Source organism: Neolamprologus brichardi, chromosome 12 (genome assembly GCF_056152115.1).
Source record: "Neolamprologus brichardi isolate AB-2024 chromosome 12, ASM5615211v1, whole genome shotgun sequence".
Taxonomy (NCBI): Eukaryota; Metazoa; Chordata; class Actinopteri; order Cichliformes; family Cichlidae; genus Neolamprologus; species Neolamprologus brichardi.
The window spans coordinates 406146-429416 of record NC_142115.1 but is presented as its reverse complement, the minus strand read 5'-3'; the positions used below and the strand labels follow the sequence as shown (position 1 = coordinate 429416).

At 42.6% G+C, this 23271-nt stretch overlaps 2 protein-coding genes across 4 annotated transcripts; one reads left to right on the top strand and one right to left on the bottom strand.

The window, feature by feature from the left end:
• Positions 1-3261: 3261 nt before the first annotated feature.
• si:dkey-3h3.3 (E3 ubiquitin-protein ligase DTX3L) lies at positions 3262-11581 on the top strand. 3 transcript variants are annotated; one of them, XR_015719825.1, is made up of 6 exons: positions 3262-3353; positions 5692-6663; positions 8412-8629; positions 9210-9286; positions 9502-10077; positions 11048-11581. XR_015719825.1 is itself a non-coding variant. In XM_087848842.1 (5 exons), exons 1-5 carry the CDS (start codon positions 3330-3332, stop codon positions 9503-9505), a joined length of 1284 nt encoding a protein of 427 aa, XP_087704968.1. In that variant the 5' UTR covers positions 3262-3329; the 3' UTR covers positions 9506-11581. The 3 variants fall into 3 exon arrangements, 2 of the variants coding, with proteins under 2 accessions (XP_087704968.1, XP_087704967.1); XM_087848842.1 differs by having other exon boundaries at positions 9210-9275; positions 9502-11581; XM_087848841.1 differs by having other exon boundaries at positions 9502-11581.
• Positions 11582-11818: 237 nt separating this feature from the next.
• golph3a (golgi phosphoprotein 3a) lies at positions 11819-21653 on the bottom strand. Its single transcript, XM_087848843.1, has 4 exons — positions 21256-21653; positions 16587-16718; positions 14332-14446; positions 11819-13946 (listed from the first exon to the last, which is right to left on the bottom strand). The coding sequence occupies exons 1-4, from the start codon at positions 21463-21465 to the stop codon at positions 13522-13524; spliced, it is 882 nt and encodes a 293-aa protein (XP_087704969.1). The 5' UTR covers positions 21466-21653; the 3' UTR covers positions 11819-13521.
• Positions 21654-23271: the final 1618 nt, after the last annotated feature.

Below are 23271 nucleotides of genomic sequence, written 5' to 3'. Positions count from 1 at the left end.
CCTTGTTTATAGGTAATTTCATTGTTTGATCACGTTAAAATGTTCCTAATTTAATGTCTAAATGGCTGGCTAAATGTCTCACTTGGAAAAGGCAGAATCCCATGTAAAATTAGCACAACAAACTCTATTTTCATTACTGAAACTAACTGTATTTTCATGAGAAAGTTATTTTCTGTTATGTTACGGTAGTATTTTGGCGCCCCAGCTGCCGGAATATTACTGTTTTTTTAGGATTTTTTTTTTTTCCTATTTATAGATGATTTCATTGTTTAATCACATTAACATGTTCCTAATTTAATGTTTAAGATCACTTGAAAAGGCAGAATCCCATGTAAAATTAGCGTAACAAACTGTATTGTCATTACTGGAAATAACCGTATTTTTATGAGGAAGTTATTTTCTGTTATTTTACGGTAGTAAAATAGCTGCCGGGATATTACCGTTTTTTTAAGATGTTTTTTGTAACAGTGTGGCTACTGGGGCTTTTATAAAGTCCAAAGCAAAATGGCTCGAACTAGGTGAAAGAAATTCTTGTTACTTTTGTGCTCTTGAGAAACGAAACCAAAGAAGAAACAATATATCTGCTCTTAAGATTGATAATAACATACCCACTAATCATTTAGATATCTCAAAACATGTTGGTTCATTCTACAATGATATATACAAATCAAATTGTAATGATTGCGATAGATTTATCGAGTCAGTTAAAAATTTTGCACCAACTATCTCAGAAAACTTTAAAACTAATTGTGAACGTCCCATAACAAAATCAGAAATTTCAGGGGCAATTTGATCAATGAAAAAGGGCAAATCTCCAGGCAAAGATGGTTTATCAGTGGAATTTTATTTACAGTTCTGGGATATCATTGCTGATCCTTTATTAGAATTATTTAAGGAATGCCGTGATAGAAAAGAAATGTCCACAAGCATGAAGCAGGGTATTATAACTTTAATTCCCAAACCTGATAAAGATCTTATTATAGAAAATTGGAGGCGTATCACGCTTTTGAACATAGATTTTAAGATCATCTCATTGGTCTATGCCAAAAGATTTAAAAAAAAAAATCTTGATGAGATCATAGCTGAAACGCAAACCGGATTTATGACCAACCATATCAGTTCAACCATAAGGCTTATTTTTGACCTATTACACTACCCTGACAATATAAATAATGGTTCCCTTATTGTTTTTCTTGATTTTTATAAAGCTTTCGATACGGTAGAACATTATTTCTTATTTAAAGCACTCAAAACCTTTGGTTTTGGTCCAAACTTTGTGTCAACTATCAAAATGTTTTATAAAAATATTGACAGTTGTGTTATACTATATCCAAATACTACTAAGGTTTCCAGTCATGAGATCTGTTCGCCAGGGGTGCCCAATTTCACCCTTTTTATTTTTGTGGCTGAACTACTTTCATTACATGTTTTGAATAGCCCAGTAATTAAAGGTTTATCTGTTATGGGTAAATCAGACTGACTCAACTAGCAGATGACACCACGCTATTCTTAAAAAACAAAGATCAGATTGAAAAGACTATTTCATTAATAGACAGATTCTCAACTGCCTCTGGATTAAAACTAAATAAATCTAAATGTGAAATTTTATTTTTGTACCAATCAAATGTCAAATCTTTATACGATATTCCTGTCAAAAACTGTGTTAGATACCTTGGTATTCATGTCTGTAAGAATGACACGTCAACAACTCAATTTCTCTCCCAGGATGGAAAAAGCTCAAACTATGTTGAACTTATGGCTCCAAAGAGACCTATCAATTTTTGGTAGGAAGTGTTTCCAGATTTGTGTATCCAGGCCTTTCCGTTAATGTGTATGATTCCATGTGTAAAAATATTTTGTTAACTTTGTATGGAAGAATAAGCACCATCATCTGAAAAATTATTGCTTTGTGGACCTAAAGATAAAGGTGATTTTGACCTTCTGGATTTCATGGACCTGAACTGTACATTAAAGGTGAAATGGCTAAAAGAATGCTTAAAATCTCCTGGATCATTATGGCATTTCATTCCACAACATTTTTAGGAATGTTGGAGGTCTACAGTTCTTATTGTCTTGTAATTACAGTATATCAAAGTTACCAGTTAAAAACAGCTTGGAAACGATGTTGTTCACATAACTTTTCTCCACATAGATTTATTATCTGGAATAACGAATGCATCACTAAAAGGAACAAATCGCTTTATTTGCAGAATTGGATTGATAAAAATATAATCTATTTAAAAGACTTATTTGACTCTGAAGGCCAGCTACTTAGTTACAATGACTTTATTACAGAAAAACATTCCTATCAAATTTAAAGATTTTAGCTCAGTAATAAAGCCCGTTCCCAGCGGACTGATTGATGAAAAGCTACAAAAAACAGAACACACTACATGCATCCGTTAACACTCTTTATATAAATGGTATTGATCTCTTAAGCAAGAAATGCACCAATACACATATTAGAGAATGTTTGTGTAAGGCGAAGAAAATAACTCCAAGAAGGAAGTTTTTTTGGAATGCTATTTTTGAAAATATCAACTGGGATAAGGCGAGGCTTATTCCTTTTAGATTTTGTATCACAAACAAAATAAGAGAATTACATTTACAACAGGTAAATACTACATAACATTTTACAACATATACAACATAACATATACACAACATTTCAAGATTCTGTGACACTGATAGAAAATGTACCTTTTGTAAAACTAAACCTGAAAGTGTAACTCATCTGTTCATATAGTGCTACATTTTGGAGAGAACTTGAAATTCTATACTGTGCAAAACAACGTACAAAGTCGAAATTGAAGGGAAGGACATTATCACTTATTTTGAAACCAAAGGAAAAAGGTTAGTGTACCATTATCTTTATATCTTACTAGGGAAATTCCACACACATGAATGTAAATTTCAAAACTCAACCCATTTGTTTTTGATTGAAATGGAATATTACTTAAACTCTCTTAAATCAACTTCAAATAAAAAAGATTTATCATTGATTGAAATTCATTCTGAATTTTTCAACAAACGAGCTGTCACAGATACATTCAAGTACAAAGCTATTACGAAGTCTGTCACATCCCTCTTTTTCCCTTTATTTATTTACCCTTCTTATTTTTAGTGTACTGCTTATTGTTACGCTGATTTGTCCTGTATCTCTACTGTACAAACTGAACTGGAATGACTGACTGTTCACGTTACAATTTCAAATAAAGTTCTGAAAAAAATCAAGGTTAAAAAAAGTTGTTTCGAGTTTGATCACGTGATGAACAAAGGCTGAAAGTGAAAGCAAGCGACGGTCTGCGCCGAGTCCACAGACAGCTGCAATGTCCGCGCTCAGCAGAGCAGAGGTAGGTGCTCCTGTTCTCGTGTACAGCTAAAGCGACGGAAGCACAACAACGTTTTTACGGTGGTCCGGTTTGCGCAGTGTCGCCTGCAGCGTATCTGCGCAGTTGCTCTGGCAGCACGTAGGGTCAGAGTGCGCTGCTTTCTCTTCTTTAGTTCATCACAAAAGCAGCTTTTACAAAACAGCGTTAACAGAGTTAACTGCGATACGGCGCTCTAATACGACTTCCGGTGTCTGACAAAACACCGTAATTATCAAGCTGTGAATCTGATTAATACGAGCTCTGCTCTGAGCTCTTCCACTCATGCTACGGTACTGTGGCTGTATCCCAGTTCCGCGTCTGCAGCCTTAAAGGCCGCGTTTTAAGGCCGATTACGTCACAGCGACGCGACGAAGGCTGCTGGAAATGCGGCCCTCAAATTTATTTATTTATTTTTTAACTTTATTTAACAAACAATGAGTATACAACATACGAACAGATGAAGTATACAAAACAACAGAACATGAACACAAAAAGCCAGGGGTAAAAGAAAAAGGTAGTGAGAGGAAGTTTAACATCACTAACTGTCTGTCCTGAATCAGTCTTATTAGGTAATGTTCAAATAATGTTATCATCCAGTGTTTTCAGTGTGGGAGAAAGTACTCAGGGCCTTCAAGTTACACACTATGAAAGGCAGCAACAAGTTTAATGTTCAGAAACCTAAAGTATGTATCAGCAGCAGAATGGAGCTAAAAATAAATGTTTGTTTCAGTTCTATGAAGCTTTGAGTATTTTGGATCAGTAGCTGCTGTGTTTGTTGCATCATATCGCTGTAATTGTTTATACGCTTTATATATTCTGAGCTAAGTTGATCTATAGTGTTACATCATATTCTATAAGGATGTTATGTGTTTGTAGACTTTCTGCCCAGTTTGACCCATTTAGCAGAAGTCAGCCTGTTTAAGGCTCTGATATCTATTCTGTGTGACTGAAAGCAGTTATGACATGGTCTGATTTTCTCACCCAATAAAGGAATATTTCATATATCAGTCTACTCTTCATTCTATCAGACAGTTATCACAGCTCAATGTTTGTCTCTTATATATAATACATCTGTATATACACTGTCACAGATACTTGTCTTTGAGTGAAGATTTAAGGTGATAGGAAATATAAATAACTGCAACTTGAATCTTTACTGAAGCTCAGTATTTGACACAGAGTTCAAACTCACTGCTGTAATAGCTAATAATGATTAATATAATTACTATAATATTGGCCATATTATATTTACATTACCACAGTGAGATGACTTTAGTCTCATGAACAACATCAGCTAATTGTTATTTACTAGCTAATCTTAAATGACTGTTCAGTACAGAAATGAAGCCCAACAATCATGTTTTACAGTCCTGTGGCCTCAGCCTCAGATACTCAACTAATCAAAGTGATGTCATGACAAAAATGAATGAACAACAAAACATTTTTCTCCTTCATTTCTGTCACACAAAGCTGTATGAAACGTTTCTCGCGGTTAGTATCATGGTTGCTAGGCAACCTGAACAGCGCGACGACGGGTAGACCGTCCCATTTCACAAGCCTCTCACTTCCGCACCGTACGTAGTAGGCGTAGTGCGCGTACTTCAAGCGTGCGGTCTCTTAATTGGGACACAGCCTCTGTCTCTGTGAGCTTTAGAATAGAATAGAGTAGATTAGAATAGAATAGATTAGAAGAGAATAGAATAGAGTAGATTAGAATAGAATAGATTAGAAGAGAATAGAATAGAGTAGATTAGAATAGAATAGAATAGATTAGAAGAGAATAGAATAGAGTAGATTAGAATAGAGTAGATTAGAATAGAATAGAATAGAATAGAATGCCTTTATTGTCACTATACAGTTGTACAATGAGATACAGAGCATCTCCTACTCAGTGCAAACATGGGGGCAGGGTGCACAGTTCTGCAGCAGTATTAAATATATATATATAAAATGTACAAATATACAATCCGGTGTAAAAAAAAAAAGTAAACATGTAAATATGTAAATAAATAATGTTTTGTATACAGTTCAGGTTATTGCACATTCATAGAGGAGAATGGGGGGGGGGACTGTGTTATCAGTGCATGTGTGCGTTAAGGGTGGTTATGGTTATTCCTGTTGTCCTATGTGTCCTCCACAGCTGGTGTGGAGCACCAAGGTTTTAGTGACAATAACAGGCTATTCTATTGTGTTTCTATTTGTCTGTCTAACGTGGCAGCTCTGGTATGAACACAGTTCTTGACTCAATATTCTGAGCTTTATTATAATGTCGTGCATTTTAATGGCATCAAATAACTAAAGCTGTGCTGTCTCGTTGCAGTTTTTCACAGACATCATTCTCAGCATTGATGAAACTGCTTTTAAAGATAAGGGAACATTAAGGAACATTGTTGAAAGCAGGAGGGATTGTTACTCCTGTGAGAAGAAGGGTTCCTGTTACAGAGTGAAAGGAACCTTTGAACAGCTGGACAAACTTGTAAGAAGATGCCAAAGAGCGACCGATCCTCACAGTACTGCTCCACAGGGATGGACAGGTCAGCACAGTCATCACGCTTCCACTCGTGTCAAACCTGTGGAAGTGTCTCAGGTTGTTATGGACTACATTAATAAAAAATGTGAAGAAAAACTCGGAAAAATTCTTGGAAACTGTTCACTGGTCCTTGTACCACAGTCTGACGTCACTGCACGGATTACTTTCAGACCACAGAGCGACTCGTTCCACCAAGATGCCTTCGTCAGGCAGCGGTTCATCACATTTTACCAGAGAGTTGCGTCTGACCTGCACGTCATATCTGTCCCTGGGAATCTCCACGAGCACAACAAGCTGCAGAGAAAATTCCCAACTCTCATCTTTGAACCAAGCAACAATAAACTAACAGTCATGGGACCTTTCCCACACGTAGCTGAATTTAAGGAGTTTCTTTGGAAAAATCGTTCAACCAAGCGTCTGGTCAGCAAAACTCCAACAGACAGTCTGAGCAACAGAATCTCAGCGTCGTCATCGGCACACAAAGATCCCGATGAGGAATCCTGCCCCATCTGTATGGAAACAATAGTCGTAAATAAGAAAAAGACACTGCGGTGCAAGCACTCGTTCTGCAGCGACTGTCTGGAGAAAGCTTTTGTATACAAGCCCGTCTGTCCCACCTGTGGGGAGTTATATGGTACTCTAAAGGGGACGCAGCCTGATGGAGGCACTATGGAGGTCACCAGAAACGCTTCACCTTTGCCTGGTTATGAGAAGTATGGAACAATAGTCATCCGCTATTATATTCCACGTGGCATTCAGAAGGTGAGAGTGCAGACACAAGGTCATTTTCTCTGTGATCTGCTTCCTGGTTTCAGACATGTTTGACCCGGTCAGTCAGAATCATTAAAAACAGAAATCAGACTGAGGCTAAATCCAGAGAGCAGAGTATAAGAGCTTAACTTTCAGTGTGTTTGTTACCCTTTCATGACCCCAGTCTGCAGCATCTAGGTTTCACATCATCATCATCAGAAAAATGTTCCATCTGCTCACCTCACCACCACAAACCTCTGCACTTCCACCAGAGCTCCACACCCCTCCTTTTAAATCACATGTCAACATCCATCTGTTCAGACCCCTCATTATAACTTGGTCCCAGTCTCTTGGTACCTTGATTAGTTTTAGAGTTGTGACTCGATTTGTTTACTTCATTTAATCGTCTGTTTTTATTTTGCTGTACTAATGTCAGGTGACCTTGAGATCTGAATCTAAAACAAGATACCTGATAGAGAGCCTGAGTCTCCTGTCACCACAGGTCAGCCACTAACCAGAAGGTCGGTGGTTCGGTCCCAGGCTGCTCCAGGCTGCATGCCAAATATCCTTGGGCAAGATACTAACCCCATGTTTGCCTACTGGTGGTGGTCAGAGGGCCCGGTGGCGCCAGTGTCCGGCAGCCTCGCCTCTGTCAGTGCGCCCCAGGGTGGCTGTGGCTACAATGTAGCTGCATCACCAGTGTGTGAATGTGTGACTGATTGTAGTGTGAAGCGCTTTGGGGTCCTTAGGGATGAGTAAAGCTCTATACAAATGCAGGCCATTTACCATTTACACTAACCTGGTCCTGGTGACCCTTCCACTACTCTTATCAGTACCTGCACCAGATTTGATGCTGTGTGACTCTTGCAGTGGGCGTGTTTGTCCAATTGCATGACCCTCTTGGTTGTGTTGTAGTGAGCAGTCAGTCACGTAGCTTGCCCCAGTTCACGTGTCAGTGAATTATGGCTGTGGCTAGTTCACTGACAAAATGTAGCTTGTTGTATTTAATTTTATTTATTTAGAACCAAATCACTACCAGAATCACCTGGAGGTGCTTTATATTGTACTGTAAAGAAAAACCTACACCAGGCAGCTGCAGTGAGCATCAGGCAGCTGCAGTGAGCATCAGGCAGCAGTGGTCACAGCGCCGCCCGTCTGATCCTGCAGGGGTGAGAAACTCTGCAGCTTTGGAAGTTGTGTTGTTGACAGCTCATACTGGTCTGATCGAGGTCACCTCGTCTGTGCAGCAAAGCTTGATTTATTGCCACAGTTATATGGTCAGTGTTGTGTCACAAAGTTCATGTTACTGGAATCACATCACAGTAAAACAGTGGTCTGTACTAAACTCAGTAATTACACACTGAAAGATCAAAACCCAGCAGAGACACGTGTCAGCGTGAACTCTTTGATCAGACTGAGCAGGAACACAGTGTGCTCCTGATGGCACCAGCCTGGAGAAGTGGGGGGGCTGTGTTAGGGAGGGCGTCCAATATGAAATATTTGATCAAACAAAAACTCAGAGGTGTTTTGGAGGTCGTACTGTGAACTAGACGAGTGTACACGAAGCACACAGGTGGGTTCATTCATGTGAGACTCACAACTTCTGTCTCGTGTGCATAATTTTAAGGATTTCTCAGCACATCTAAGCTTTACGTTTATAAAGAGCAACTGCAGGGTCAGGCCCTAAAACTACAGCTACCTGAGAGCCACATTGAGTCAAGGCAAGTTGGATAAAGCAGAGAAACCTTGTCTGTCTGCAGGAGGAGCATCCCAGCCCAGGTCAACCATATGAAGGAGCATCCCGGACAGCCTACCTCCCAGACTCCCCGGAGGGCAGGCTGGTCCTGGGCCTGCTGAGGCGAGCCTTCGATCAGAGGCTCATTTTCACCATCGGACGCTCCACTACCAGTGGCAGAAACAACACAGTCACATGGAACGATATCCACCACAAAACCTCAACACACGGAGGACCGACTCAGTAAGGACAATGGCAGCACTGCAGCTCATTGATCGATCACTTTGGATTGATTGTACCCTCAGTCTATATTTAAGGGGCGTCCACACAGGAAGCATCGCTAGTGAACATTTCAAGCAGCGGTTGCAGAGATCACACTTTATTTTCCACATCAGTGGTTCTTTTGTTCACTGTTGCTTGAAGTCGCTTACTTTCATGTGCACGCTGCGGTCTCTGCACGGCACCTGCTGTGTGGACGTCGCCTCACAAACGTACTGATGAGTGCAGGTCAGCAGGTTTTTGCCTCCGAACATTTCTCCCCTTGCAAAGAGAACTAGCGTGTATCGAGTCTGTGTTAATGTCTCAGGCTCATTATTAGTTTTCATCACAGGTGAAACTGGCTGTAGTTCAGTTTGGTTTGTTAGTGCTAGTTTTAAGTTAGACACCTTACATATTAGCCTACCTTACAGTCAGGCAGCCATCTGCTGCTGGCTGGTGACAGGATAGAGGCGAGCGTACCACAATCAAGCACAAGAGCAGACAGGAGTTAATGACGTGCAGCAGTAAGAATATAAGGACTTATTTTGCTGTGCCTGTGTTACAGCTACGGATACCCCGACCCCGAGTATCTCAGCCGAGTTCGAGATGAGCTGAAGGTCAAAGGAATTGAGTAAGTTTAAGGTTTGTGTCTACACAAAGAACACGATTCCTTTTCTACGTTTTGTCTGTTTCATGATTCAACATTTTGAACATAAACTGTATTTAATATAAACTGTAATGTTGGAAGTAACAGTAGTAACACAAAAGGTCACAGTTATGTCCCATTTCAAAGAAAGTCACAGTGCATACGAGTAGATGTGAGGAGCTCTGACATGTGTTTCTGTTCACTGTCACAGGTAACAGATGCAGCCGTCCCAGACTGACCGCTGCTCATCACAGGCTGAAGCCACGCGAAGCGTTTCCTCTCGTCGTGCTTTCATGAGTCGTGGTTTTTGACAAGAAGCCAGTTTAAGTTGATTCTCCATTAACTCCCCCCATAAAATATCAGCTACATTGTATAAATGCACTTTGGTAACTCTAACCAGAGGTCTTAATGAGGAGGATGGCTAACATCCCCGGGGTCACTCAGTCGTGTTGTTGGACCTGCAGTGATTACGTTGTTTCATTCTAGTGTCGACTAACAAACATGCAAAGTGCTGAGTGTTATCTTTAACTGTCTGATTTTTGTGTTGTTCTTTCATTATATGTATGTAGATGTTTGTGAATTTCCTTTTTTAATTATAAGCCACATGAAGCTAAATGAAGGTAATGTTGATTTCCTCTTCTGAGCACAGGCAGCCACAGCATGGCTCCTCCAGGTGGTGCTGTTCTCCAGGCTGATTGGTCAGTGAGCTGTGATTGTATACCTGTTCAATCACACCTGTAACCTTGAACAGAACCTCCTCTTAAGCAGTTTAGAGTCGATGTACGAGGTGAGAAGTGAATCATCAGTAAAACTAAAGTAACCTTCAGCCCAAATCACACTTTGAGCTACAAAGAGTACGAAGTGTGTTTAACACACAGGAGGAGCATACAGGGCTTTATGAATGAGTGTGAGGCGCTTTGAGTGCGCTTTAGAAGAAATCTCCAAAAGTTGATTCTGTTCATCTGGACGTTTTGTGGGAGAAACGTTTCGTCATCATCAGGTGACGTCTTCAGTCTCAGCTGAATGCAGGTTTCAATCTTATAAACAGGACATTTGCATAATGACTGAAACCAGCCCACTGAGGGAACAATGGGCTGGGAGGTCAGTTCCTTCATCATAAATATGCAAATTATGATTAAGGCAAATTATTATGCAAATTCTCCCAGAAAACGTCCAGATGAACAGAAACTTTTGGAGATTTATATTCCTGGATGATTGAGATGCATCAAGACGTTTAGAAGAACTGTTCTGTTTACTATTCAGGTTTGAGGTGACAGAGTGCTGAATGCAGTGTAGTGTATCAGTGTGACACAGTCCACTCACCCTGGTGTTTACATTCAAACCTGAGCACCTAAAGACCGCGTGGACGTCCCTGTAAGACTTCTTTAGTGTTTGTTGAAGCTGTTCATCAGCACGGTACAGCAGGCTGCACCACACATCTGCCCAGCTGTGTCATCTTTGTATAAATGTTTATAAATTCTGACTTAATTCACTGTGTTGCAAACAAATAACAAAAACCATGAGTAGGTGTGTCTGTGACTTCTGTTCAATAATGTTCACTGGCCGGGCAGATTAGTGCGACACAGCTCACACAAACAGAGTTTGTTTAAACAAAAGTCACACATTATGATCTGGCTGTTCTTGGATCAGTGTTCAGGACAGTACACAGACTGGAGGTCCCTTTATTTAGAGAGCACACATCACTTTGCTGCAACATGTCATGCCTTATGCACTCCTGATGTCTCTGCCCTTGTTAGATATGGAAAAGAAGAAGCAACATCCTTCATCACATCCATGAGGATCAAACCCGTGACCCAACAGTGTAAAACGAGCATTTTGACCGAACTATGGTTCATGGGGAAAAGGCTTTGTACATTTTGACAGTGAGCCATAAACTTATGCCTGATTCAAACACATCAACAGGAGAACGTGAGGTTCTTCTGACAGTCTGACGTGTGCCCAGAACAGACGGATCAATCTGAGGAGGTTAGCTAAACGTAGAGACATCGGCTCCACTGAGAACCACAAAGATGTCAACACAGAGCTTCTGGTTTACACACTGTAGGTGACACTTTACTGATCAACCCTCTGACTTCACAATGGGATGAGTCGACCAAGTTAAAATAACCTCAGGACTCCCGGGCACATCGTGAGTGGGTTCACTGAGATCACAGACCCACGCTTGATAACACAGAGCCTGTCTTTCCACTGATAGTGGTACAGTACTCATTTAAACTGAAAACTGCTTCCAATGATGGCATTAAAGATACACATCGATGAACATGATACAATCAGTGTGTGCAGTTCTTAAGGCCTTTTGTTTTTGGTGTGACGTGGTTGTTACTGGTGAAGGAACCCTGCTTACGCTTCAGACGACGTTCTTGATTAGACGTCCAGGTGCCCAGACTGAGGTGCAGCCATCGCATCAGTAACGTGTAAACGGTCAGTTTGGGACACTGCTGTGTTTGGAGGTTCCTGTCGCCCTGTACTGGAGAAGAGGTGGATTATGAGTCATCAGACGGAGCTCGTTTCACTCAGTGAACACTTTTATTTTATGCACCAGGCAGCATGAGCACATTCTGGAGGAGCCTGCGTTCAGCACCACGTCTCACTGAAGTTGGGAACGTACCAACTGTAGCTGATGCTGAGTCTGTTCTCTATTAAAGTGGAACATTAATGAACAGAGTAAAAAGGCGCTGTCCCGCCACCTGCTGCTTTAACCCTGGCGTGCTAACATTAGCCGGCGTGTGAAGGTCATCCAGCTCTTTCCAAACTCCTCACAGGGCTGATATTAGTCCTGCACCAAAATCTGTTTTCATTGCAAATAATTGTTTTTGTTCAACTACTTTTGAGAACATTTCTCCTTTGATCAGCACAGAAAGGACAGAAGCTCAAATCCACCTTCTGCAGGAGCGTGCCGTGGTCCACGGTCGGCACGATCCCACAGGAACTCATCCAAGAACAGCGCTCACATCTGCATAGCTCTAGTCTTTACCAACCACACGCACACACAGGACTTTATTCTGTACACTTCATGCACATCAGCTCCATGACCACCAGAATGACCATTTACCCAAGCATGCATGTCTTGACTGTGGGAGGACTAGCTGGAGCAAACCCATGCAGCACAGGGAGAGCATGCAACGTCCACACAAAAGGCCTCAGCCAACCACGAGACACCGCAGTGCTAACGCCGACACGGGCGCCGCCCAGGCCGACAGCACTCAGCTGCTTCTATGCTGTCTGATGTTGTTCTGCGTTGGAAACTGCCACAGCCTGATGGGAAATGACTTTTGGCTTCTCAACACTTGATGCGTTTTTGCAAACCAGAGAGGAACTTTGTTTATTATCATCACGGGTTCTCAGAGTTGTTCAAAACTGGAACTGAAGTTGCACTTCTCCAGTCAAAAGCCTGGTCCAAGTGTGAGCGAGCTATACACCAAGTTTTACTTCTTCATTCCCAAAATGTAAACGGCCATACAAACCAGTGACGTCACAGAGCTACAGACTGGTGTCAGACGAAAACTCAATCCTGTGGGTTAGTAAGAACAGAGCCAGGACAGCTTCAGTGCTACAGCATCGTCCATCACCGGGCGTGTTGATGATGCAAGGCTCGCTCCATCACGTACGGGTCCGTGCTCGTGCCTCGACAGTGGCCACACTGGTATTGTAGGAGAGGTTCCATCATCATGACCAATTTATACTGGTTTTCAGTGACGCACTTCTAACTATGCCAGCAGCACAACAGAGCCAAACCAAACTGGAGTTAGTGTCCCAACAACTGAGCAAACATCTGGAACTCAATCTGATGGTGGCCCAGTCACAGTGGACCAGTACAGATGTTACTCCCAATAAATTAGACTCCAGCTCATCTAACCTTTTACTTCCCTGCTGCTGTGCACACGTACATCATTGTTGATAACCTGTGACGTCTGTACCACTCGTTAAAAAGAAAAACAGGATATGAATCAGTGATTTCAGGCCTACCCAACCATCAGCAAGCACTTCATGTGACGTGGCGTTTAACCACGGTTAGTCTTTATGAAAGTGAACACTGATGCAGGGTAGAGACAGGGTCATGGAGCATCATCAAAGAGAATCAACAGGAAGAGGAAACAGGGCAGCCCATGCCACAAAATCCAGGCGTCTGGTACCAGAAGTCACTAAAGTCAAAATGTTGGGGTCAGGAGTAATTTTCACCCCCACTGTCACGCCACTGCCTGCTGTCCCCTCATTTAGTGAAAGCAGCCACCACAGCCCACAGCAGCTCGTTGGCGTTGGCCTTCATGCTCTCCCCTTCTGGCTCCAGTTCCAGCAGCTGCCGCACTCTCTTCATGGCGAGGTCATACTGATCGTCTAACAAGGGGGCAAAGGCATTTTCCAGAACATCAGAGGAATGGGCTAAGAAGATGAGAGCCAGGAGCCGCTTGTCCATTCGATGAGGATCGTTCACCCACTTGTCCAGCACAGCCTCCTGCACCTTCTTAATGAGGCGCTGTTTGATGTTGTTGTTGGTCAGGGGATGCGTCGTCATGTCAAACAGCAAAAAGTTCTGCTTCTCCGTCGTCAGGACACCTTTCTCCACCAGGTTTTTGGCCAGCCGTTCACGGACGTTCCTCAGCTGGTAATGAAGCTTCAACGGGTTCCACGTCTCTCCTACAAGGAGCCAACAGAACACGAGACCGTTAGTGCCATCGCACGCCAGTGTAACCAGCTCAGCTACGTCTACACCACAGACAACAGAAGAACCGCATCAGCGCCAGTACGGCCTCATTGAACCTTTAGCTCAATAAACTGTAGACAGTTTGGTGTGATTGGAGATGTCGGTTCTTTAAAGTTGTCGGTGGACCGGTTGTTACAACAACATGCCTGTCAATCTATTCAAGAAGGTTATTTACCTGCTTCATAGTGCACACATCACAGCACTCACTCTAACTACACTTTACCTGCAGACACAGTGTTTTGCTAAGAGTCACCTGGAAACACAGTGAGGAAGCACACAGTGCAGTGGGAGAGCCCACAGCAGGACGGCTGAACTCACCGCTGAGCAGCTCGATCCAGCTCTGCACAGTCTCTGGTGGCTGAGTGTCTTTGATGTGTTTGAGAGCTTCGTCCAGGAGCACATCACCTGTAGGAGCATCTGACTTGCAGATCACCTGCAAATGCATCCAGAATCAGAGCAGGCAGAGCGTGGAAATGTTCTCAACCCTGAATCCTGAAGTGAATCCAGGCTTTGCTGAACCATGAAAAACCCTTACCAACAAAGTGGGAGCAGATTATTATAGTAAACACTTACCTGACGTGAAACAGCACTGAGTGAACTAAAACACAAACTAGGCATGTGTGGGACTAGTCAACTCTGCTGCTGTCACTAGTCAGTGCCAGACTTACTAGTCAGTTAATCTGTTAACATTTTATTCTCAATTATGAGAAATGGTTGTGTCCTAAGCAGCCACCAGATGGCGCATCGTTGTTGAGAAACACATCAAATCTCAGCCTGATGGTTTGTTATCAGGATGAGACAGAGGATAAAAACAATGGAGAGGTCACATCTATAGGCTCCATGTTTCCCCTGATGAGCTGAAGGAGGTGAAAGAGCGAAGTCTGCGCCTCCCTGCTGCTGCTGCCTCACGATATAACCGTGTCATTCAAATACATTAACTGTCACAATGTTGGCAAAGAGAGGAAGTGACGTAAGATTTGCGCATGTGTGGTACGGATCGGGTTTTTGGTACGGATCGGGTTTTTGGTACGGATCGGGTTTTTGGTACGGATCGGGTAGTGACAGTTGCCACGTGCTGGGTTTACAGTCGTTGTTGCTAACGACAACGCATAAAAACAGTCGCTTGTCCGTCCGTAGTGTGGTTTTATTAAATATAAGAGAAAAAGAGAACTTTAAGAAATTAATACTACAGTGACCATCAAAACCATGAAGAAATATTACCGTAAAGTTTATTTTGTACCAATAACGATACAAACGACAGACGTTTTCATATCGTCATCCGATATATATCGTTATATCAAACAGGCCTAGTAACACCGGTACTTATTTTCCTAAATCCAGCCTCTGACACACGCCGGCTACACACAACAATTAACCCTTTAAGACCTACCATAGAACAAGTCCGCCAGAGCTTATATTATATTTTTACATGCTGTGGAGCCATTTTTGGGAGCATTTCAAGTTGATATACATCAATACAACCATAATATCCCAAATTTTAATAATATGTCTGCATTAAGTGCATAGTAATTACATAAAAGTGCAATGAACTACAAAAAAATTTAAAATTGTTTATTTTTTTTAACATATATTTCTAGTTAGAGAAATTTAAGAGGCTTATCCCTCAAAACTGTAAATACAAAAAAGTTGCACAAAATAGTTTCCCACCGTAGGGAAATTTATTTTGAGTATTTTTGAAATACACCAATTTTTATATACTGCAGGAAAAATGAAAATAAATATTATTGTACAAATTTGCAAAAAAGCAGCATATGCATCAAAATAAACTATTTCCAGCAGTGCAATATGAGTCCTAAGCATCCCAGAAACGACACAGAAAGTCAGAAAGTCAAAGATAACTTTTAAAAACACCAGTATAGGCTCATGAGGCCCTGAAGTTAAAAAAAAACTACTTTTTCCGCGAAAATGACGTCACTTCCAGTTTCGGGCAGGTCATGACGGACATGCAAAAGTTCGCGCTGACGTCTATTCCAATGTAGGAAGTGTTACAAACAGCTGATCGGATCGGCAAAGCCTGTTTCTGGAATATTATGTTTTTGTTGCTGCAAGTGCTTTTTATGCAGTTTTTGCAAAGCTATATGTGGAAGGAAACTGTGACCGAGGACAAGCTGATGGCATAAGATGTAAGTACAACTCCTCCGGTTTCATATGCAAAAAATAATTGCGCTAGCTTACGTGGTTGCAGAGCTACCGGTATTTAAATATAGTTACGCAAAACGGAGCGTGCTGCTCTGACCGGCTTTAAAGGGTTAAACAGACTAATAACTAATAAAAACTAAACATTTTGAATGAATCCAAACTAAACTGAAATGAAACTGAATTAAAAACAAAAAATCTTCAACGCAATAAAAGCTGATTAAAAGACACAAAACTGTAACAACATGAGATTTTAGGTGCTTGGACATGAACAGCTGATATTACACGTCTGTTAAAGATGATCGTTCGTGCAGGCCTTCACTACACCATGACACTAATACACCAGCAGGGTCACGATGTCTAAACGGGAAACAGCTTGTGTACGCAGTGAAAGCTATAACATAACCGTGTCGTACCTTCCTGGCCAGCAGACCTTTCCTCCTCATGCCACAGGCCTCCAGCTGAAGGCGTCCTCGCAGGGCCAGCTCGATCAGCATGCACCCTCGCAGCCCTGATGAAATGCAGTCGTTCCAGAATGAGGTGTAGCCCTGTGCAATGGGACACATCGTCACAATCCAGGCTGTCAAAGAGTGCCAGAAGCAGACGAGCTCAGCACCAAATCATTGCAGGTACTTGGGCGCCTTGAGGCGACTTTTGTTGTGATTTGGCGCTAAATAAATAAAATTGAATTGAATTACTTTCAGTTAGACGCACTCTAAACACACAGTGTATGAGTGTGGCTCATCACCTCTGATGTTACAACAAACATCACCGTTGTGTCTTCATCCATTCTCTTGTTCACTTATCCGTGTGTGTGTGGGGGGGGCTCTTCCCTGTACTGCCCACTGTTCACCCTGACAGACACCATGGACAGGTTGCCGGTCTGTTGTCCATGGTGTCTGTCACAGGGCTAACACACAGAGACAGACAACCATTCACACTCACATCCACACCTAAGGGCACTTCCTTTCTGCTCTTGACGAAGGCATCGCACTTTTCTCCTCCTCCTCCTCTCCCTTAGCTTCCCTGCTTAGCTTCTTGTATCCTCGTCTAGTCTCGTGTTTTTTGTATTACTTTCCCTGGAACTCTCTCTCACAGTCTGTTCGATGGGAGAGACGTGAGCTTCTCAAAATGGGCTCATTGAGTCAGCACGGATAAGATCTTGGAGAGGCTACGGCTGCTGTGAATACTCAGAATAAGACCTCTGACTGCAGACCGGATACATCTCGGAAGGGCTAGCTCGGAATAACATCTCTGGGAGCAAATTGGATGACATCTCGGGGAGGCACACTGCCGTGAGTTCTCAGAAATTGGCTCCTTCGGCACAAGAAATGACAACATCACAGAACGCAAGTATGGCGAAGCTCGCAGCTCTCCAATGGGAGATTGAGAGACCAGTGTTGGACTGTAGAACTGCTTTGAAATTCACATGAGCTGTTTGCACTAAAGTAAAAACCACCATCACTTCATGCGGTTATCCCTTTGGCGCCAGCTGCGGTCGCAAGGCTGGAGCTGAACAACAACACCCTGATAACGACTGTGTTTAGTCTGTTCTTCCCATTCCATGCAAGGCCACCTGGGTTGGCTGGAAGACTGTTTACTTAGCCTGGTGGGGCGAAGGATACTGTCTCAGCTGAACTATGGACACACACACATATACACTGATATTAGGGGTGGGGAAAAATGGATACTGTGTAGCATGGAGATATTTTGTTTGCTAATAATGTATGGATACAGGGACAGCAGAAATCGATACTTTGTTACAAAAAGGTTTTTGTGCTCTGACTTCAGAGCATGTTGATCCTTTTTCTGAGCAAGAATCCTGACATTCCTTCACTGTCCAAATGTGTTTCACTTGTTTTTGGCAGCAATAAACATGACAGTTTACTTATTTTAATTTAAGACATGTTTTATTTTAATTAAGTTTAAAACTTTTTTATTTCATGTAAAATTATATTTTGTTTTAATTTACTTTCAAATTCTTCAGTTGCTGAAGGGGCTGCATAGTTTTCATAAACTGCATAGTTCAGAATAGCTATAATTGTACCAGATGGTTGATTCAGTTAAGTTGGACTAGACTGTAATACAAACCGTTCAGTTTGTCAACAATCAAACTGAAATGAGAGAAAGACTGAGTGTGAGACTTTGATATTAGAGAAAATGAATATTGATAAAGTTTACCTTTATGTACAGAATCTGAATATCGCAAAATATTTTTAAAAATTGCAATAATATCGTATCGTGGGATGTATGGTGATTCCCACCTCTAACTGATATGCACACACTCATCCCCCCTCCCTTTCCAAACGCCTTCGACGCTTATTCCCTTCCGATGCTGACGGTGGATCAAGGAGACCAGCGCACGCAGGCCCGGATGTGCTGTCTACATCAGCTGTCTCTCACCCTTTACTCACCCCTGCTGCTTGTCATGTGTTTCTTTGGTGCATTTAGAGTTTTTCATGTGCAGAGGTGTTTTTCTGCTCTCAGACTGATCTCCCTGTTGGAGCTCAGTCTGGAGTGTTATTTTTTTCTCCTCATCTTTCCTCATGTGGTGCATTTTCCATGTTATACCTCTCTGACCTGTCTTCCCCATGTGATGTTTGTGTAATGTATGTATGGTCGGAGGGTAAGATGGCGTGCCATCCGTTGGCAGCCTTGTGAAATTTCCCCTTGTGGGACTAATAAAAGTATATCAATCAAACCAACTAACTCAACCCCACTAACTGCATGTCTTTGGATGGTGGGCGGAGCTGCAGAGGACCCACGCAACCACGGGAGAACATGCAAACTCCCCATAAAGGGAGATGGAGGAATCGAACTGCATCCTGTTTGTGGTAAATTCAGTTGACTGTACATGATTGGGAAAGGCACAGCTGTCTACATAAGTTCCCATAGGTAACAGCACAAGTCAGAGCACAAACCCAGCCATCAAGTCCAAGAACGTGTGTAAACCAGGACTGTATCGAGGCACAGATCAGGGGAAGGGTACAAAAAGACGTCTGCAGCACTGAAGGGCCCAGAGTACAGTAACATCATCTATAAACACAAGTTTGGAAACACTTCTTAGAGCTGGCTAATCTGAGCAGCACATGACAGGCGCTTGCAGTTAGTCACCTGAGGGACTCTCAGATGAGAAACAAAAGTCTGATGAAACACAGATTGAACTCTTTGGCCTGAAAGACAAGCGTCATGCCTGGAGGAAACCAGGCGTCCCTCATCACTTCCTTACAGGTGCTGCCCATGGTGGTGGCAGCATCACGCTGTGGAGATGCTTTCTAGCAGCAAGAACTGGAAGACCAATCAGAGTCGAGGGAAAGAGGAACGCAGCGACATACAGAGACATGATAACGTGCTCCAAAGACCTCTGGATCTGAAACTGTGAGCTGTGCGCTTACTTTTGCTTTGACGATCAGAAATGTCTTGTTCCTCACCTCCCACAGAGTTACTTACTGATCCTGACAGAACATATATGCATGTGTCCGTACTGACAGCAGTGTAAGCTGAGTGAGCTCTGGGAGACACTTTGACATTTTTGAGGCAGAATATGGACGACAAATGTCATCGTTGTTCACTGTTAGCATCACAGTGGAATCATGTTTTGGCCACCAGGGTTGTGAGTCGGTCACACGACTGAAAACTGTGAGCTCATTTAAATGTGTGCACCACCCAGGCTAACTTTTATCATCATTATTTAACAGTTGTTGTTGCAGCAGAGCTTTCCTGACCTCTGACATTCCTCCTGAAGTTGTTCAGTGCTGTGAATGAAAACTACTTCAGTCAGTGAGGGAGGGACTGAGTGAAATGGTAAATGGCCTGCATTTGTATAGCGCTTTTCTAGACCCCAAAGCGCTTTACACTACATTCAGTCATTCACACACTGGTGATGGCAGCTACATTGTAGCCACAGCTGCCCTGGGGAGCACTGACAGAGGCGAGGCTGCCGGACACAGGCGCCACCGGGCCCTCTGACCACCACCAGTAGGCAAACATGGGGTTAGTATCTTGCCCAAGGATATTTGGCATGCAGCTAGGAGGCAGCCTGGGATCGAACCACCGACCTTCTGATTAGTGGCTGACCTGCTCTGCCACCTGAGCTACAGCCACCCCAGAGTGCTGGTGAAGCTCCATGTCAGCTGGAGGAGGCAAACACAGCACCGTTTGTCTCAATATTGTTGACAATTTCAATTCTAGATGACCTGAATATCAGATTATCAGTTCTGTTAACAACCAATCAGCAGCAGCTTGTCATCAGAGTCCCACAGCCTGGGTGAGAGAGGACCAGCTCTACTTTGTCAACATGGATCTGAATAATGTTTGGTCACCCACTGAAACTCATCCGTCTTCATTTCTCAGCCAAATTTGTGATAAACTGGAGTCTTGTTGTGTACCTGAACCTCTCCATCAACCTGTATCCTGTGTCAGCCATTTGGCTACTAAAGCTGCTGCATTTACTCTTTACAGAAGAAAAAACAGTTTGTGTTGCTGACGTCAAAGTTAAAACGAGCAAACATTGTTTGTATTTTTGTTTAAACTGACACACGTTTCCTGTTAAATTTGGAGGTTAAATGACTCCGTTTTAGTTGCATTGCTAATGTTATGTGAACGGGACTGAATCCGTACTCGAGGATTTTAGATTTATCGTAGATTTCACTTTGCTTGCTGTTTGTAGTTCAGTGACAGCAAATCATCGATACATCTAAACACACCTTTAACTGCTACTGTGGCACTTTGTATTAGTTATAATAATCAAACACTCCTGTAAACAGTTTTGACTCCATTCCCCGTTTATTCTTCTTACTCATTGTGTTAGCTTAGAGCTACTAACATCAAGCGATAACGCCAGGATCGTCACACTTACTGCTGAACTAGTGGAAAATATCATTTCTTGTTATAATCGTGTAGCACCAGACATTAGCTATCTCGCTGCAGACCGAAGACAGCAACTGTTGTTAGCTACAGCTAGCATTGTAGCAAGCAGGGATGCTAACTTACATAGAGCTGTTTGGAGACTACAGCTAACGTTAGCCAAGCGATAACGTTTACCTTATTAGCTACAGCGTTAAGGCGCAGTTTATCTGCCATTACCTCTCGGTCCTTCAGTCCTAACAGCAACACTTCTTCCATCAGTGTAAGACGTGTTTCTTTGGAGTCTCCGGTATCATCATCGTCCTGATCCTCCGCTCGCCGGGGCCCGTGGTCTTCTTGGCCGGACGGTCGGTCTTTCTCAGCGGCGTTACGCGAGGCTTCGGTCCGCCTCTGCACGAGGCCCGAACTCCTCTGAGTCAACGAAGTCATTTCTGCCGGCGAGTGTGCTCAACAACTACGAAAGCAGCAAGTCTGGGACTACGTTCACCCAAGTACTTGTCAACCATAAGTATTTTGCGTATAGGTTAGTACCCTTATCAGGAGGAGTCCTCCTCCCCTTCCCCACCTTCCGCACCAGCGTCTGTCCAATATGGCGCCGAGCGGAGACTGTGGTACCAAACCCATCCAGCAGGTTTGGTACCACAGTCCTGCTGGATACCAACCCAACTTTAACTCAGTCTGACACCAGCTGGCTAAAAGTCTCATGCTTGGACAGACCCACTGGACTCCTCCATATAATAACAAAATCTAAATATATACACAGATTAATGAAAACAAATAAGTACATTAAAAATACACTTGTTCCCAAGTGGAACCACAAGATAAACATGATTAAAGAACCAAATTAGTTATTCTGGACCTGTTCCTCTCGTGCTCTGTGTTCATTAATCATCTTAACTAACAGGGAAGGAATGAGTGCTTGTACTGGTCGTGCTGACATAGAAAAGCTGTTGCCCAAACTTTAATAAAACATACTCAGAATGCAGAGCATGCAGATCTGTTATAATGCCGTCTGCCTGTGTGAGGTTGGTCTGCTAGTAATTCCTGAGAGTTTCACAACATATTGATTTGGCTGGGAGCTAGTACAGTCACGAGTGTAAAGGTGCTAAACGCTGTATCAGAGAAGACAGAGTTCAGCTTCACCTGCTGTGGCCCATCTGACATGAAAGAGCGACACCAGTTCATCATCATCATCGTTTATTTGTATAGCACTTAAAAAAACACACCAGGCAGACCAAAGTGCTGAACAACACAAATCAAAACAACTAGCAAAGTTAAAAATACAATAAGTTAATAAGAAAGGTGTCAGTTTCCTACAGAGTTAAAAGCCAGGGAATAAAAATAGGTTTTCAATCTGGACTTAAAGACCTGCACTGATGACACTTGTCTAATATGGAGGGGAGGGTTACTCCAAAGCATCGGACGCTCGGTCTCCTCTGCATTTCAGCCGCGAATTAGGAACCGACAGCAACAGCTGCTCAGCTGAACGGACGAGCGAGTAGGAACATGTGACTTCAGCAAATCAGATAAGCATACAGGAGCCAGACAATTTACAGATTTAAAAACCAATCAAAGGACTTCAAAACGAACCCTAAATTAAATGGGAAGCCGATGTAAAGAAGCCAGAACCGGAGTGATGTGATCGAATTTTCTACTACCGGTTAAAAATCGTGCCGCCGCATTTTGCACTAATTGCTGCCATGATAAAGTGCCCAACTCAACCCCTATTAAAAGGGAATCACAATAGTCCAGACGTGAGGTGATAAAAGCATGAATAAGAGTTTCCCAACTGCGTTTGAAAAGAAAAGGCTTGACCTTCGACAGGCGTCTGAGGTGATAAAAAGCTGATTTTACCATCCCATTTACATGACCATCAAAGGTAAGTGCAGAATCAAATTTAACACCAAGATTAGTGATTGAACTTTTCAGATGGGAGGTCAAATCACCAAAATCAACATCTGGAGAATCAGTAGAGCGATGCGGGCCATATAAAATTCTGTTTTTGATCATTAAAATTTAGAAAGTTATTTGCCATCCATGATTTGACATCGCTAAGACAGTCAAGCAGAGATTGACATGGGGAGGTATCCAAATGACTAAAAGGTGAGTAAAGCTGACAGTCATTGGCATACAAATGAAATGACTCTTTGTGTTTATGAAAAATCGCACCAAGAGGGAGTAAATACAGCGAGAAAAATAAGGGCCTGAGGATAGATCCCTGAGGGACACCCCAAA